Here is a 17,616-nt window from a genome sequence, read left to right on the forward strand (position 1 = left end):
TCCTGACTAACCCTTTGGTACTGACACACAACTCTAGACGTGCACCAGGAGTACTCCGAGCTCAACAGGTTGCAACCCACCTCTTTTGTTTTTGCACCCTTTTCATAACACCCACTCCTTTCATCAGCCGCCTCCTTTGTTCCACATTAGCCCTTCCTGCTCTTATCTTGGGGCCATTTCCATAATCCTCTCCTGCTGAAGGTGCCAGCTCGCTGCTCCTACTGGTTCCACATTCCGTAAAAGGTGGTTTTCTGGTCCTGCCTCTCTCTTGGTGGACCTGAAGCCTTTCACCTGCCTTTAGACTCCAGGTGCACCTGACTCTCCCAGTGGCCTTTGCACTGCCAATGCACTTGAAGGTTTCTAAGAGAACATTGGAGTGGAAAGCATCTCCAGTCCTCCCCTGTCCTGGCCCCATCCATCCTTTCCAGATCTAGGGAACCCCATCCATGCAGAAGAGATTTGCGGGCATGGAGCAAACATACCTTCACACATGCACAGTGAGGTGTGTTTCACAGCATTTATACCTCATTTTGCTCTCTGCTCCCTGGTCTCCAGTGTTTTGATCCCTAAGGCAGTAAAATTCTAGATAATTTTCTTTCATTTTCAGCACAAATATGCAGTATATTTGTAATATTCTCTCCTATTCTTTATTCACTCTTAGCTGTGTGATCTGAGCAGAGTACTGGTTTGAAGGATATGCTGCTGCTGAGAAGAAATACTTGGTTTCACATGAACACAAATCTGAGTTTGCCTTCATTGGATTGATCAAACTGTAGCAGCAAATAAAGCTTGTAATTAAAGCAATGAGGTGATACATCTCTCTGGCTTATCAATGACTCTACTCTGCCTTTTAGAAGACTTTAGTACTAAGGCATATAATGGATGTTATGCTCAACCTACCTTAAGGGCAAGATGCAGCTAATAAGCATCTTGCTTCTGGCTCAAACTAACATGTACAATAGCACGCTGGCTTTTTGTTTTCACTGAGACCAGTGTACAATGTTCCACCCTAAAAGCTTCACACAAGCTTCTGAAGAGCCTAGCAAATGCAGCATGATTTAACGGTGTGGACATATGTCACACAGCCTAAGCAACTTCAGAACATCCAGCCACCTGTATGGCCAGCCCCTAAATGCCACAGGATCTGCTGCAGTAGCCCAGCCAGCCCATTCTCCGGCACACTGGTGCCATTAAAGTTAGACCGTCCTGAATGAATGCAGTCAGGGCTTTCCTTCTACCTGATGCACAGGTTTTAGGAAGGCTGGAATGGGGTTTAGTGAAGAACAGAGAGAAATGGATCTCTACTTGGATTTGAAAAAATAAATGGAAGGGCAGGGTACTGCACTCTCAAAGCGCATTATTGTTGAGTTGTACCCCAAAAGCAGTATCTGTCTATAGTACATACAAAGAGTGCCATCTACTGGCACATAGGGATAAGATCTGCATATTGTTTATCAATATGAACGTCCCATAAAGTTGCTGTCACACTGCAAGATCGCTTTTAGCTGAGTAGATGTTAACCACTACTGTACAGCCCTGGTCAGTTCTCTTCTATGATATGCATTCTGTGGGCTTAAGGAGAACATTGACTTCTCTCACTGAGAAAGATAACAGTCGCCAATCAGTTAAAAGGAAAAGGAGAATTCATGAGTGCTGGGGCAGTTAATTCTCCAATTGCTGGATTAACAAGTCTTGTTCCTGGGAAAGCTGCTCTGAAGAAAATTGGCTCTGTGTTGAAACAAAAGACAGAACCCTCTAGGCCATTCTCTAGGGAAGATATATCCCACGATAACAGAAGACAGGCGTGTCCCTAGGACTCTGATAAATAGCTCACTAAGAAGCAGAGATACCTCACTATGAAATACATTTAGACTTGTTAAGAGGGGATGTTTGTTTGTACTAAGCTCTGCTACCTGGTGAGAAGGAAGAAGCTCTTTCCTGCTGGGGAAATGTCTGCTGTCATCTCTCTGATGGCTCTTATTTATGCTCGAGGAGGAGTAGTCATGCTGTCTGATTTATAATGGATAGGACTGGTGGACTGATGAAATACAATATCTGTACCCTTCATTTTTCCTGCTGGTAAAGAGGAAAGGATTGGTGTCAAAGAAAAGGCCTGACAGAGCACCATGGAATGGAAATAAGATGTCCAAGGATAAGAGCACAGGATAGATTCAGGGCATCTGGCTTCTAGTCCCAATTCAGTGATAACTTGTCTTGCTGTGCATTCCTTTACTCCTCAGGAAAATGGATATAATTGATATGTACTTAACACCTGTATAACACTTTACAAGCAGTAATTAGTTAATGGATCCTCCCAGGTCTGTGTGGCATAGGTGGTATTTTACAACCAAATCTTTCCATGTCTTGGACTGTGTACCTTGAAGCTGGGAATTCACATACTGATTAAACCATCTCACTTCGGGATTGGACTGACACACGTCTTTCTTTATGCAAAAATAAAAGGGTACCAAAGGGGATTGTGGTAAGAAGTTAGCAATACAAAAGGCATGATGCATGCAGGTGAAGTACTAAAGCAGAGATGCTAATGCCATGGGGAGTTCTGCATGAGTCAGACAATTTGTCCCTACAAATGTAGAACCTCCTAGATCGGGGCAGGCAACCTTTTTGACCCGAGGACCACATTGGGGTAAAAACCGTATGGCAGGCCAGGTAGGGAAGGCTGTGCCTCCCCAAACAGCCTGGCCCCGCCCTCTCCCACTTCCCGCCCCCCTCAGAACTTCCAACCCCCCGCCCCCGCTCCTTGTCCCCTGACCGTGCTCCCCCCCCCAGGATCCCACCCCCTATTCAACCCCCCCCCCCAGTCCCTGTCTGTCCCCCGACCCCTAACAGGCCCCCCTGGATTCTCACACCCTATCCAACCCTCTGTTCCCCAACCCCTGACTGTCCCACCCCAGAACCTCTGCCCCATCCAACCACCCCCTGTCCCCTGACTGCCCCCCCGGACCGCTTGCCCCCCACCATGCACGCCACCACCCCATTACCATGCTGCTCAGAGCAGCAGGAGCTCGCAGCCCCGCTGCCCGGACAGAAATACGCTGAGGCGGCAGGGGACGGACGGTGGCTAGCCTCCCCAGCCGGGAGCTCAGAAGCCGGGCAGGACCATCCCGCGGGCTGTAGTTTGCCCACCTCTGTCCTAGATAGATAACAAGTGGGAGTTTTATAACCAGCAGCATGAGGGGTAAAGTTTGGCTAATGCTGAACACTTTTGAAAATCCCACCCAATATATCTAGAAGGGTCGAACATGAAGGGGCAAATGCTGCTTGTCCTACTCATCAAGAATTCCCAATGACATTAATTGAAGTCTGGCATTAAAGGGGAGTAGGGGTCTAATGGTTAAGGAGAAGCACTGTTCCTAGGTAATACGCACAATTGGAATTCTGTTTCCATTTAAAGAAGTTTTTAAAATAAAGTAAAGCTCTCTGTGATTAGGAGGCTGCATGTCTTGTGCAGAATCAGCAATTCAGGAAACTTCTGAATTGCATAACTGATCCTTCTGTACCCTTAACTCAGAGTATGTGAGCTTATGACGGGGCTAGATAGACCTTTAGTCTGACCCAGTATGGCCGCTCTTATGTTCTTATGAGTCCTGGGGATCCAAAAAATCAAACATGGGGCCTGATTTTTTCAGAGGAGTGAGAAACTGCAGCTCCTCCTGCTGACTCCAGCTGGAGGTGCACACGTTCAGCTCTTCTGAAATCCAGCCCCCACATGGCAGCCCATAAGTTCTCCTGCCTGCCATGAGCCATCATTACACAGCTCATCCACGGAGTGAGGGTGGAGACGAGAGATCTCATGGGGGAAGAACATGATGCCTCAGAAAATAGCATAAGGCTTTCTTGTACAATACAAGAGTTTTTGGCAAAGGCCACAACAAAGATTTGCAGAACACTGCTGAGGTTCAGAATTAAATGCAATAAGAAGGTATAGTGCTTTCCTCCGGCACCACTCTGTCTGTTTGTAGTGATATAACCCGAGGCCTTCAGCAAATGCAGGGCCTAATCACATCAGCCACACTATCAGAGGCTCGTTCACCTGCACCTCTACCAATGTGATATATGCCATCATGTGCCAGCAATGCCCCTCTGCCATGTACATTGGTCAAACTGGACAGTCTACGTAAAAGAATGGACACAAATCAGATGTCAAGAATTATAACATTCAAAAACCAGTTGGAGAACACTTCAGTCTCTTTGGTCACTCAATTACAGACCTAAAAGTGGCAATTCTTCAACAAAAAAAACCAAAACAAGACTCCAACGAGAGACTGCTGAATTGGAATTAATTTGCAGACTGGATACAATTAACTTAGGCTTGAATAGAGACTGGGAGTGGATGGGTCATTACATAAAGTAAAACTATTCCCCCCCCCTCCTCCAAACATTCTTGTCAACTGCTGGAAATGGCCCACCTTGATTATCACTACAAAAGGTTCCCCCCTCCCCGCTCTTCTGCTGGTAATAGCTCACCTTACCAGATCACTATCGCTACAGTGTGTATGTTAACACCCATTGTTTCATGTTCTCTGTGTATACAAATCTCCCCACTGTATTTTCCACTGAATGCATCCGATGAAGTGAGCTGAAGCTCACGAAAGCTTATGCTCAAATAAATTTGTTAGTTTCTAAGGTGCCACAAGTCCTCCTTTTCTTTTTGCAGATACCGACTAACATGGCTGCTACTCTGAAACCAGTATTTAGATTGTTAGCTCCACAGGGCAGGGGTTTACAGGTTCTTAAACAGAGCAGAGCATGTTGCTGGCTTTTTTTCAAATTGTTAGCAGCAGCAGCAAGAAGATAGGAAACTGTGCTGAACTATGGCAAGCCAGCCTATGTTTGAAAATGGATCTACCTTGGTGTATGGACACCTTTTGAGACTTAGTTTGTCCCCTCACTCACCCTGCCCCCAACTCTCTACTGCTCACTCATAGGCCGTCCTACTGCCCCCATTCCCTAATCAGGGTACTCCTCTAGAACCCTCTTACCTCTCAATCTTGTCCTTCCCATACACCAACTGAAACCTTCCACCTAACCCCTAAACTCCACTCCTGATTATTCCCAACACATCTCTTCCTTCTGCATCCTACCCCTGGCTCATACACAAGCTCTTTGCAGCTGGAACCTCACTCATACACCACTGATAACTCCTGCCCCCAGACAACTCACCTGCCTTCCACCCCCTCCCTCTAGTCTCTGCCCTGCCCTCACATAAACTTTCTCAATTTGGCAGACAAATGCTGCATAGTGAGTGGCTCCATTGCAGAGCGCAGGTTGCATATCTGTAGCGCTGATCCTGGGCTGCTTTTTGCCACTTCAGAAGCAGAGGCTGTGAAAGGTCCTGAGGTGCTATAGACAACTATACAATTCACACTGCCCCAGGTGTGACCCTTAGACGTTCTGAACAGGGAGGTCCATCTGAGTGAGGCAGAGCTGGCTCCAGGTGAAGATATTCTGCACTCCACGCCCCTGAGGGACTGGAAAGGGAGGAGCCAGGTCTGGGTGCTGCAGGACTGGTGCTCAGGTGTGCTGTGCATGCCCCACCTTCCCTTGGCTTTTACTTCTTCAGCTCTCCGCAGTGTAATTGCTAACAGCTGCTGGGGAGAGAGGACGTGAATCTCTGTAAACGCTGGCTGGAGACAGTGAGAGTAAAATATGCTACAAAGCTGAGCTACTCGGTGGCTGTTGGACAGCTGAGAAGATATGGAAGTAGTAAGTGTTGTTTTTTATCGTTGCTGCCTTTGGCTTTGCAATGCTAGGGCTAATGGATATTCCCCTGGGACATGTTTGCTGTTTGACTTTTTCTTGCTCTGCTTTATAGTTTCAGGCGATTGTCTTTGTGACTAGGCAACAGGTGTGGAAATAACTTCTGAGCATTGCCTGAGGAGGGCATCCCAGATAGCCTGTCTGCTCTCTGTTTCTTCTGGTTAGCTGGGGTCTCTTGTCCTGCTCCTATGGTGGAAACTTAAGGGGCTGGGGAAGAAACTTCAGCTGCGGGTGTTGTGTTCTCCGTTAACAATGCCTGTTTCTCCTAGTTCTGATTATCAGCCTGTACTGAGCTCCTCTTCTCCATTTGCATCTAAGCACGGGTGGATTTGCAGGAAAAATCTAGGTAGCTAGTTAACAGGTGATGCACCTCTTATTGTGAAATAGAGCAGTCCGGGAAGTATGTGGCAAGTTTTCAGCTATCTGTGTTGAGTGTGTCGTGTAGGGTCAGAGTGCAGTTGGGATCCAACAAGACAAGCTCCTTTGATCCATTTTCTGTTCAGACTTCACCAACCAATAACTTTCACAAAGGGGATTGCAGTTCTTTCTCTCAAATCTGTCATGTGTACTGTCTGAGTGAGGTTATGGTTTCTAATACCAAAATATTAAATTGCCAATTATCCTACATGTGTATAGATTTCAGAGTAACAGCCGTGTTAGTCTGTATTCGCAAAAAGAAAAGGAGTACTTGTGGCACCTTAGAGACTAACCAATTTATTTGAGCATGAGCTTTCGTGAGCTACAGCTCACTTCATCGGATGCATACCGTGGAAACTGCAGCAGACTTTATATACACACAGAGAACATGAAACAATACCTCCTCCCACCCCACTGTCCTGCTGGTAATAGCTTATCTAAAGTGTTTTTTGGAGGGGGGTGAGAGAACCTGGATTTGTGCAGGAAATGGCCCAACTTGATGATCACTTTAGATAAGCTATTACCAGCAGGACAGTTGGGTGGGAGGAGGTATTGTTTCATGATCTCTGTATGTATATAATGTCTGCTGCAGTTTCCACGGTATACATCTGATGAAGTGAGCTGTAGCTCACAAAAGCTCATGCTCAAATAAATTGGTTAGTCTCTAAGGTGCCACAAGTACTCCTTTTCTTCATGTGTATAGACTGACCTAGCGAGATACTATTACCAGCACCAAAATCCCCTAGCTGTTCCTCTTTCTTAGACAGATCCTTTGTTTTGCTTTTTTCTTTTCTTTTTTTTTTAATTGGGAGGTATTTATATTGGAATAGCAATTTATTTGCAAGGGGAAAGTCAGTTCCCTGGCTGTAAAACATCAATAGCTTTCAAGCCTGAGAATGTCGTGTTTTTTTTTTTGTTTTTTTTTAAAGTTGGTGTTGTACTTGCTAAGCGTATTATGACTACAGCAGGGCAAATAATTCACTGACTACTTGCTGCAAGTTTCTGGTAATCTCTTAAATATAGTGACTTGGTGAATTCTCTTTCATTGCCTGACTGGCTCTAATTTATAGCTAGCTGCCTCTGACCACAGCCTTGAGCTCTGTTATCTACTCTCAGAGGGCTGACATGGAGACTTGGTATAGAGGGACTGCTAGCTTGGATCAAGAAATGTACTTATGCATTGAGGTGCTGCTTTGTTTTAAGGCTGCACTGAGGTTAGCCACATGGTCCATCTGAGTGTGACTGACTGTCACACAGGCTGAATCTGTGCAAAGGGTTTGCAGTGAGTGTTGGATCCCCTCTGATCAGTCAGGTTTGAAATTATCATGATTCTGACCGGAGGATATTTATATAGCTAAAAGGCCTGTGAATCTTACCAGGACATCTCAGTTCTACTCCTTTCTCCACCCAACATTCCCTGGAAGTCCAGTGCCCTTTACCTGTTTGGGCACTTGGTGGTCCTGGAGACCCATCTCCCATTTTGTATCTTTTGGAGACAGCTCTGTACCACTCCTGTGGCTCTTGGAAGCCCTAGGAAAAGACCTATCCTCACCCAGAACAGGCAACTGGAAAGGAAAATACATCCTTTACCCCCTGCAGCAGTTTTATATTGTCAAGTAGGGGTGCGGGGGGCTTTACTTCTAAGCTCCTCTGATGCCTGGAATTGAAGCTCCCTAACTCTGTGAATGCTTGATTTCCAGGGAGCCCTGAGGCTACTGTTAAATGCCATTTAAATTAATACGTGGGCCAAAGGTGTTAACATAATCTAGTTGAAGAGCAACATTAAGCAGTTTAAAAGAAGGTTCTGGTTTGGTGTACAGCGACCTCAACCTGCATAGTACGATGGCAAACACCATTAAAAATCACTTTAACCCAGGGGTTGGCAGCCTTCGGCCCGCAGCCCAGCAGGGTAATCCCCTGGCGGGCTGCGAGATGTTTTGTTACGTTGATTGTCCTCAGGCACGGCCCCCTGCAGCTCCCAGTGCCCGCGGTCTGCTGTTCCCAGCCAATGGGAGCTGCGGGAAGTGGTGTGGGCCTCAGGGATGTGCTGGCTGCCACTTCCTGCAGCTCCTATTGGCTGGGAACAGTGACTCACAGCCACTGGGAACTGCGGTGGCTATGCCTGCGGATGGTCAATGTAAATAAAACGTCTCGCGGCCCGCCAGCAGATTACTCTGATGGGCTGCATGCCGAAGATCGCTGACCCCTGCTTTAACCTTTTTTTTTTTTTATTAAGGATGAAGAAAAGAAGGGAAAACAGTGAAAGCATTTGAAATTAAGATATTAAGTAAGGCTTTAATTTTAACAACATCTCTTGTTCCCTTGCCCTTACACTGGAGAGTTTTTGTTTTTAGAAGGAAAGCTGCCCTTGTTTGACGGTCTCTTAGATGGTGTGAAAGACTGTAATAACTGTCCTTGTGAGGAAAAGAGAAGTTAGCTGAGATGGGCTGGAACTGTTGCTGTTGAAATCTAATCCTGTATCCTAGAACATACTCATGAGAGGGGAGAGAAAAGAACATCAAAAGCAGAGAAAACAGCTTCTGTCTCTGGTGTTGACTCGCATGCACTTTCAACCTCGCTGCTGGTGAAACACCGGCCCAGCCCATGGCCTTATCGGTCACACTGAAACCTGGTTAACTTGTAGCAGGACTGGGTTGCTTAGGGCATTGCTGTTGCTTCTTTCTGGTCATGCTGCTGTAAGCTTGTTGCAAAAATGTTGTCTTAAGCAGAAGGAACGAGAATAGAAATAAGGTGAGGCAGGAAAAGTTCGCCGGGGGTCAGAGGAGAGATACAGGGTCACATCTCAGGTGGTGGGGTGTGTCAAATGACTTCCTTTCTGGCCCAATTTGGTGAGGACATCTCAAGATTAGGGTGAAGAAGGCTAGGAGTCCTGGGGGGACAGGCATGGCAGCAGCCATAATGGTGAAGCTCACTCCGGTTGCTGATTTTGGCGTGGAGGGGGGAAGTCTTTCCTTAAGGACCCCCAAAAGGGAGTGATGGATGGAATATCCTGTAATTATTTTGTCTCCTATTCAGGTCTAGTTTCCAACACCTCAATTCTAGTTCACCATTTCTAGTTCCACGCTCTTCTTATTTACCCAGCATGGTCTTAACGCAGTCCTTGAGTTCTGTCAGCGGGCCTCTTCGTTTGGACTGATTCATTCTTTATCTGCCTTCTGCAACTCTTTCCACCAGCATTTGTTGTTTTATAGATTATTGCAACATCTTATGAAATTACATTCACTTTTTACAATTGAACTCCCAATTAGAGTAAATTTGTAGTTATCACAACAGTACCATGCTAATCTTTGCAGGTTGCTCTCTGCCTGCGGTGTTTTCCTTTCTTACCACATAGGGTGCTTTGGTTGCTATTGTAGGGTGCGCTTCAGGCTATTTCCTATTTCTACTCCAGAAATTCATGGGGATTTGGGGAGGAAGTGACCGCATATTGGGAAGAACCTCAAGATACCTGGTAGGTTGGTAGGGGTGGAGGGCCACCATGGATTTCATTGTGAAACTGACCTTTCTAGGATTTGTCTAGCTAGCATGTGCTTGCGTCTCTTTACCTCCGCTATTACATTTGCGGTTCGACAATGTCCTCATTCACTTGGTCTTGTTTCCATAACAGGCACCCTCCTGCATGGAATGTTAGATCTGCTCAAGTGTTATAACTTTTCATAAATAATTTGCCCAGCTCTAGTATGTATGGTCGTGCCAAGTGTGCCTTTCTTAGGTCTGTGTTTCATGGGCATACAAAGTGTAGCAAGTGCCAACTACCTGGATCTGACCAGGTTTGTGATATGTATTTCCTTTTCAAGAAGTGTGGGGAGGGGGAAGGTGGGGAGAATTGGAGAGTCTAAAGTACTATGGCTGTAGTTAGTCTAGAAATATTATAAAGCTTTAACAACATCTGCACTTAAAAATCGCTCTTCCTTCCTAGATCCCGTGTCTGCAAAGTGGGGGGGAAATAGCAGTTCAGCAAAGAACACAGACACTTAAAGAAGCCAGGGTGAAACTAGATAATCTGTCAATTAATTAAGCAAAGTGAATTATAGTTGCCATTTCAAGGCAAGAGAAATAACCTGAGGGAAAGAGGGATTTGTATTCACATCCTTTTTAATTAAGGCAAGGGTGGGGAGAGGTAGGACACAGAACAGAAGACGGAACCGTTAACTCTTGCCATCCCATTTTACCATTAGGTGGTTAACAAACAGGTGTGGGTTTAATGAACTACGTACAGGGTACCAAAGAAGACCAGTCTTGTCTAACATGCGGATTGCATTTATAAGCACAAAAATACTGGTTTCCTCATGTATGGTTGCGTATGTCTCATGTATTAACCAGTTTCTCATTGGTACCATTAAACACCTGAAATGCATTTAAGGAGCTATAAACAGTGTTAAGTCCTTCAGGTGTTGCTTCAGTATACACAGCTGCTTGGTGCCCCTGCAACAGAAACAATGGCACCTGATTTTGTCCCGTTGTCTGTTTGGTGTACGTGTGGCTCTCTGTGGTGACTTGGACAGGGGGTGAATCAGTTTTTCTTTCTTTCTGGAAATCTCCATAATAGACTAGTCTGGCTTCTTATAGTGAATCACACAGCTGGCCCCAATTATGAAATATAATAGAAGCAATTCACTCTCCTCTGCGGGTAGGTTCTTTACATCATACGCTGTTATGTGAAAGTAATATTACTGAAAGGGGTTATTCAAGAGAAATGCAGTGTTTAATAAATTGTGCAATTAAATACAATTCAGTAAAACCTCAGTATGCTATTCATCTGTTCTGCCTTAATGTTAAGGGTCTAAACACTTCCTCTGCCCTGCCCCCACCCTGAAGAAGGAAGTTGTGTCCTAAATTATTTTTTCCAATTTCCTCATTAGACAGGTTCTTGTGAAGTATCGCAATTCTTTGCATTGAACTAAATAGTTAACCTGGTGCAGTGCACCTAATGTAATCATGGTATATAACAAGTTTTATAGAGCAGTCCAAGTCCAAGGACTTGAGTAGCTCATAAATTTGACGTCCGGCTTTCTTTAGTTTTACTCAGGACTGAATTCAAAAAGTGTATTGCAGATAAATATCAGACTCCTTATTTTTCATCATAGGACAGCAAAATGCCTGGGACAAACCTACAAAGTTCACTAAACTTTGCCCACACCTTTTTTTTTAAATTTAAATTAAAAAGTTCGGGGTTTTTTTTTGTGTTTTTTAATGTTAATGTTTCAGGCAAATGTAGAAAACTGACTTTTACTGAAAATATATTCTCCTGCCTGGATAACTTGCCTTTCCTACCCCGTGTTATGTGTTTATCTGGCACGCTGAATGAATAGTGGTGATTATAAATCTGAGGATCAAGGAAAGTGTTGGAAATCTGATACAAGTTCCATGCTGCACTGACCTGAGATAAAAGAATGAGTGAATTACTACTTATTCTAACAGGTTTCAGAGTAGCAGCCGTGTTAGTCTGTATCCGCAAAAAGAAAAAGGAGGAGGACTTGTGGCATCTTAGAGACTAACCAATTTATTTGAGCATAAGCTTTCATCGGATGCATGTAGCTGTAGCTCACGAAAGCTTATGCTCAAATAAATTGGTTAGTCTCTAAGATGCCACAAGTCCTCCTCCTTTTTCTTTTTGCGGATACAGACTAACACGGCTGCTACTCTGAAACTTTTCTGAGAAGGAGACTCTAGAAAGCTAGTCTGTGGGTGGAGGGGTATTAAGTGCTCTGGCAGCAGCAGGCACACATGACTGTGTTTCATGTCCTTAAATAAAATAGTTTTCTTAATGTCAGTTAGCTTGTATCGTTCCCAGCACTTACCTCCATCGGCCCCCTGCCCCCCACGCTTCATTGAACTGAAACAATTAGCACTTGAAAAGTACTAGCTTATGAGGTGTGGAACTAGTGATGAGTCAGTCTTCATTTGGGGGCAGATCAACTGAAATCAATGGATCTATGACCAGTTTACACCAGCTCCCTTCTTGTTTTCCTATTTGGTGTACGCAGCTGCCTTCTTACCAAAAATACATCCTGGTGGATGTGTGTACGTGAAATTTGCTCTTGATTTGAAGAAATCTTTTGGCTCAGCTGCTGCTTGGTTAACTATGTCTCTCTGGTAATAATAGTGTGTCCATCTGTCTCAGAACTCCCTCTAGGACTCTCCTTTCACTGTGCTGTCATTCAAAGGGGTCCCTGAATCCCAGTTCTCATCTCCACCTCCCTCATTAGTAACGACTCCTAAGCCCTTGTCTCTCACCTCAGCCCTGATGGGGTGTGGTCTGAGTGTCTTCTCATGCCATTGGCTTCAATGGAATATTGGTGTGTTCAGCACCTTGTGGGATGGTAATGAGTGTAACCAAGCAACTATCTTCCAATCCGCACCTATGCAGGTCCATATCCAGTGTACCTGTAGCTGTGTCGATCCCAGGATATGAGAGAGACAAGGTGGGTGAGGTAATATCTTTTACTGGACCAATTTATGTTGGTGAGAGAGACGTGCTTTCCAGCCCCACAGAGCTCTTCCCCAGGTCTGGGAAAAGGACTGCCAGCATCACAGCAAAATGCAGGCTGGAACAGCGACTTAGTCTCTAAGGTGCCACAAGTACTCCTTTTCTTTTTGCGAATACAGACTAACACGGCTGTTCCTCTGAAACCTGTCACCTATGGTAAGGATCTGTTGGAGGTAGAGTGGCCCATTAACACCTCTGCAACAAAGGGACAAAAAGAGCAGGTGAGTGGGTTACAGATTGGATTTATGGCATATTACAGCAGTATTTCTGTTCAGTCCATGATTTTTAGTGTTTAGCAGAGCAATGAATTTCAGCTTCCAGGCTCGTCTTGTCTTTTGAAAGTGTTGTGCAGGTTTCCTTTGAGGATGCAGTCTGATAGGTCAGATTGCTTTGCAGAAAGCGTTCGTCCACAGGTGATAGGCTGATCTTTCCTGTGTAACAGCCATGTTAGTCTGTATTCGCAAAAAGAAAAGGAGTACTTGTGGCACCTTAGACTAACCAATTTATTTGAGCATAAGCTTTCGTGAGCTACAGCTCACTTCATCAGATGCATAAAGTGGAAAATACAGTGAAGATGTTTTTATACACACAGACCATGAGAGCTTTTTTTTTTTTCATGGTCTGTGTGTATAAAACTATTATGCATCTGATGAAGTGAGCTGTAGCTCATGAAAGCTTATGCTCAAATTGGTTAGTCTCTAAGGTGCCACAAGGACTCCTCATTAATAGTGTAGTGATTGTCTCATTTCACCCACATAGTTATAGGGAACACCGCGTGTTGTGATAGGCATGTGTAGGATCCATGGATCTTGAAAAGTGTTGATCATTGTAGCAGTGGAGATATATTGTTCTGGCAGTGTCTCATGCCACTTTGCATTGCTGTGTTGTGGGGAACCTGCCGCTGATGATGATGATCTTGGAGAGGTTGTGGTGGTGGTTGAGGCCAGCCAGAAGTGGGGTTTGAGGATGGGGTCCCCACTGAGTATGGATTGTGATTGTTTGATTACCCCACATGGATTCCACTGTGAGGTGACAACTAAGTGTGTCATCAGAAGGGATTTTATTTTTGCACTGAAGCAAGTTCTCTTGGGGTATTTGCGTGGCCTGTTCCATGATTTGATCTACTTCTCTGGGGGAGTGGCCTTGTTTGGCAAAAGCTTGTCTCTCTCCAACAGAAGTTGGTCCAATAAAAGACATTACATTACCCACCTTGTCTCTGTGGCTGAAAGTCACTCTTTACTCCTTTTTGGAGACTGTGTAAGTCGAGGGGAGGGGTTTATGCTGAAGTAGCTCATCTAAATTTAAACACATGAGACTTAATATTGGTCTTCTGTTTAGTTTCGGGTGAGCGGTATGGTGTTTGCACGCTTTGGTAATTCACGTAATGTTTTTTGTAAATGGCCATTAAATTTTAATCCACTTTTCCACCAAATGAACCGTCTGGACTAATTGCCTCTTTGGAGAATGCCAATAACCTTTCTGCTGCTTTTCCCCACCTTTAGGAAGGCATAAGTGACTTCAGAGCACTCAGAGCAAAATTTCAAAATGATGCCAATTTTTCAAATACTGTGTCACAACCACCCAAGAAGCCTCCTGCAGAAGGTGTACATCTACCAAGCTCCAACACTAAGGGTGTGTCCAGTCCCAGAATCCTGAACCAAGGGCAAGTGCTGGAGTCTGAACAAAAGAGAGAACAACTTTGTTTTGCTGTGCATAGCTCAGAGCTAATCCAGGCCAAACCTTTGATATTGCCTAGAGTCAAGCATGGCAACTTGTACCTAGCAGGGAAGAATGAAGATACAAAGAATAAAGCTTTGGAGGGATCCCTTTGTGGAGATGCACCTCCTAGAGGGGATTCGCAGAAACCCTGTCCAACTTCTTGCATTTATCAGCAGGCAGCTGTTAATGCACATTCGGAGGAAGGACTGTTAAACTCCTTCCATCATACTCTGCAGATCTGGGAAAGTGCTTCAGCTCAGAATGACAGAAAGTGTGCAGTGCTGCCATCGTGTGTAAGTGGGAATCCTTCTGCTCAGCCAGCGGTTCTGAACGCTGCCCTCGGAGCAGAGAGCAACAAAATGAGGAGAAGTACTTGCTCCTTCCCAGCACTGGATTTCTCTACCCAAAAGAGATCTCTCCCAGACAGCAAAATGCCTGTACTGCCCCAGTCTTCATCACCTCCCCGTCCATCCAGAGGTTACAAGAGCACTGAGCAAAGCCCTAAGGTGACTGGATTCTCTCAGCCTGCTTATGATCCACACAAGCCAAGTGAGACCTCTCAGTATCTGAAAGGTAAATCCAGCCTCTCAACATTTACGTGGTATTTATACGGCATTCTGCCAGTTTTGAGGCTCAGCCATGAAAACTTTAATGCAGATCCAAAAGAGAGAGCATATAGGATCAGTTTGGATGGGTACCTACATGCTGCAGAATTGAACAGGAGGCTTCCAGAGAGAACTCTCTTCTAGTGGTGCTTCGCCGTAGCAAGATATGGCGAGAACTGATATGTAGGGGTGCACAAAACTGACAAATAATTTTGGTGGGAAAAGAAAGGAAGGTGAGTAACTGGCTAGCTAGGTCCTTTCAAACTCTGCTGGGGGGGGCAGAGGACTGTGGGGTAGGGGGCGGGGTTCAAGTTCTGGAAACAAGGTTAAGGGGGAAGAATGTGTTTCATTTGAATCAGTTTGCCTTCCTTACACCGAACGTTGGACAGACTGGATTCTTATGCCATGGTATTCATGTTTCATATGCTCTGCAAAAAAAATTAAGGGCTTTATTTTCTATAAAGCTAACTTTTGAGTAAAAATGGAGCTGGTTTGAATCCTCCAATCTGTACATTTCCCCCAACTTTGGGAAGTTCAGGTCCAAGCTAAGAATGCGCTTGCTCCCTTGGGTATTTCTTCTAGAAACGTGCTACCAAGGAGGTATTGAGCAGCAAGTTCATTTTATCAGCTTCAGATTTAGTGCCAAAATATTGAAAATATTAAATCCTTAGCCCTGCCTTGAGTACAGGGGACTGGATTAGATGACCCTCTCGAGTTCCCTTCCAGTTCTACGATTCTATGAAATCCTGTTTACTCTGGAAAGCTACCTTACTGGAACTGCATATTTAAAAAAGTTATACTGCTGAAGTCTAGAAAATGGAAAAACTTATTGGCACAGAAAATTCAATTTTTTTTAACAACAAATCAAGAAGCAGATCACTCTCAAATGTGGCCCCATTGTATAACACTGAAGAAACAGAAAAAGAGCCTTCTGCTTTCTTACTACTACTTACTTCTACTCCTTCTGTAGCACCACTGAAAAATCAGGCCCCACACTGAGTCAGTGTCTACATATAAAATGAGAATAGGCAAATTTTAACTGGGAAGGAAACTGTTAGACATTCCTGCCAATTTATGCAAACAGTCCTACATACATTTTTACTTGAAATGAGAAGTAATAACTGACTCTCTCCTTGTGGCTCTTGTTACAAACAGCATCAGAACCTTTCCTCCATCAAGCTGGTACGGAAAGACAACTTGATGTCAAAGATAGCAAGCCTCCAAAAGTTAAACCACTTCCTTCAGTTGAATCTCTTGGTTCCCCTCCAAAGAAACCTCTAAGGCCCCCAAAAGTGAATCTCTGTGCCTTCTGGCAGTCGGCTCCGCATGTCAACAGAAAAAACAAAACAGGTAAGAGATTTTTTGTCTTGGTTTTCAACCAGCTCTGCTAGAAACTCCTTTGATTTTAAGTTGTCTGTCAGAAAATGCCATTTCATCAAAGACCTTGTTTACACGACACGCCACCATGAGCTACTCACTGCCTCGGAAGGCAGTCCGTGTCCACGCTCACTGGTGTGTTGGGCAAACATGGCAGTGAAAGGCTCTAGCAGGGGAAATTGTGGGGAAAGGCTCCTAAGGGAGCTGCCAGAGCCTTTCCCCATGCTTCCCTGCTGTAAGAGCCTTTCACTGCAGTGGGCACTGTTTGGGTGTGTAGGGTATACACCCCGGGGCTGAGGCGTATAGGGCATTCTACTCACCTAAGACATGCATTACCATATACTCTGCTATTTATACCCATGCTATCTGGGCATGTAGCATCTGCACTCTACCTGCCATGCAAGTGTATACCTACCTTAACTTGAAATGTTTTGTAGGAACAGGGTGGATTTTTTTTTTTAAAGACCTTTTGGATGGAAAGGGAGTCAAGATTTTGTTTTGACAGTTTTTTTGGGAGGGCTGGGGTTTCAGATTCAGAACCAAAATGAACTTAAAATTTCCCATGGGACAGAGGCCATTTTCCTACCAGCTGTAATTTCTAGGCATTCTTTTATAATGACTATTATTGCTGACAACTGCAAACTAGCTGCTCAAAATGTGAGCTGATTTGTATCCCTCTTTTGACTATTTCAATGGGAAGTTCCATAAACTTCTGACAATACAGCTGTGGACATGCACAATGAAATCAGTAGGAGTTGGTGCATTAATCTTTTTTTTTCATTGAAATTCAGTGGTGAAACTTTAAACCCTCAAATGTTGAGAAACAAAACTTTTTGTCGGGGTAAACTTAACTCACTGGAACTGTATGTGTGGGATACTATGGATTACTGACTAAGTTTCTTACCTTCCATCTGCACTTGGATGTAGTGGCATGATTCCCATCTCACACAGTGCAAGTATGTCATCTCTCATTGAGCTAGCCTGTTAAAAATAGTAGTGTAGCCATTGTGGTGTGAGCTAGTTGCCTGAGTGCAAACGCTCCTGGACTCGTGTGTGTGTGTACACACTCTGGGTGGCTAGCATGTGCTACGCTGCTATTTTTAGAGCACTAATTCAGATGAGTGCTAGCACAAATATCTGCAGAAAGTTGGGAAACCTTTAATACCATTCCCACGAGAACCCTAGGTCATCTTGCATTTTCTGACT

The 17,616-nt window shown here is 44.6% G+C and overlaps 1 protein-coding gene across 2 annotated transcripts in view; it reads left to right on the forward strand.

Annotated features, from left to right (window-relative positions):
* Positions 1 to 5,627: 5,627 nt before the first annotated feature.
* The window catches only part of FYB2 (FYN binding protein 2), a 46,156-nt gene continuing 34,167 nt past the window's right edge, over positions 5,628 to 17,616 (forward strand). For both annotated transcript variants that reach the window (XM_048862375.2, XM_075131825.1), the window contains exons 1-3: positions 5,628 to 5,727; positions 14,212 to 15,001; positions 16,189 to 16,383. In XM_048862375.2, the coding sequence (XP_048718332.2) occupies positions 5,719 to 5,727; positions 14,212 to 15,001; positions 16,189 to 16,383 (994 nt within the window). In that variant the 5' untranslated portion in view covers positions 5,628 to 5,718. The remainder of the gene's footprint in view (positions 5,728 to 14,211; positions 15,002 to 16,188; positions 16,384 to 17,616) is intronic.

This window comes from Caretta caretta, chromosome 8 (genome assembly GCF_965140235.1).
Source record: "Caretta caretta isolate rCarCar2 chromosome 8, rCarCar1.hap1, whole genome shotgun sequence".
In the NCBI taxonomy this organism is placed as follows: Eukaryota; Metazoa; Chordata; order Testudines; family Cheloniidae; genus Caretta; species Caretta caretta.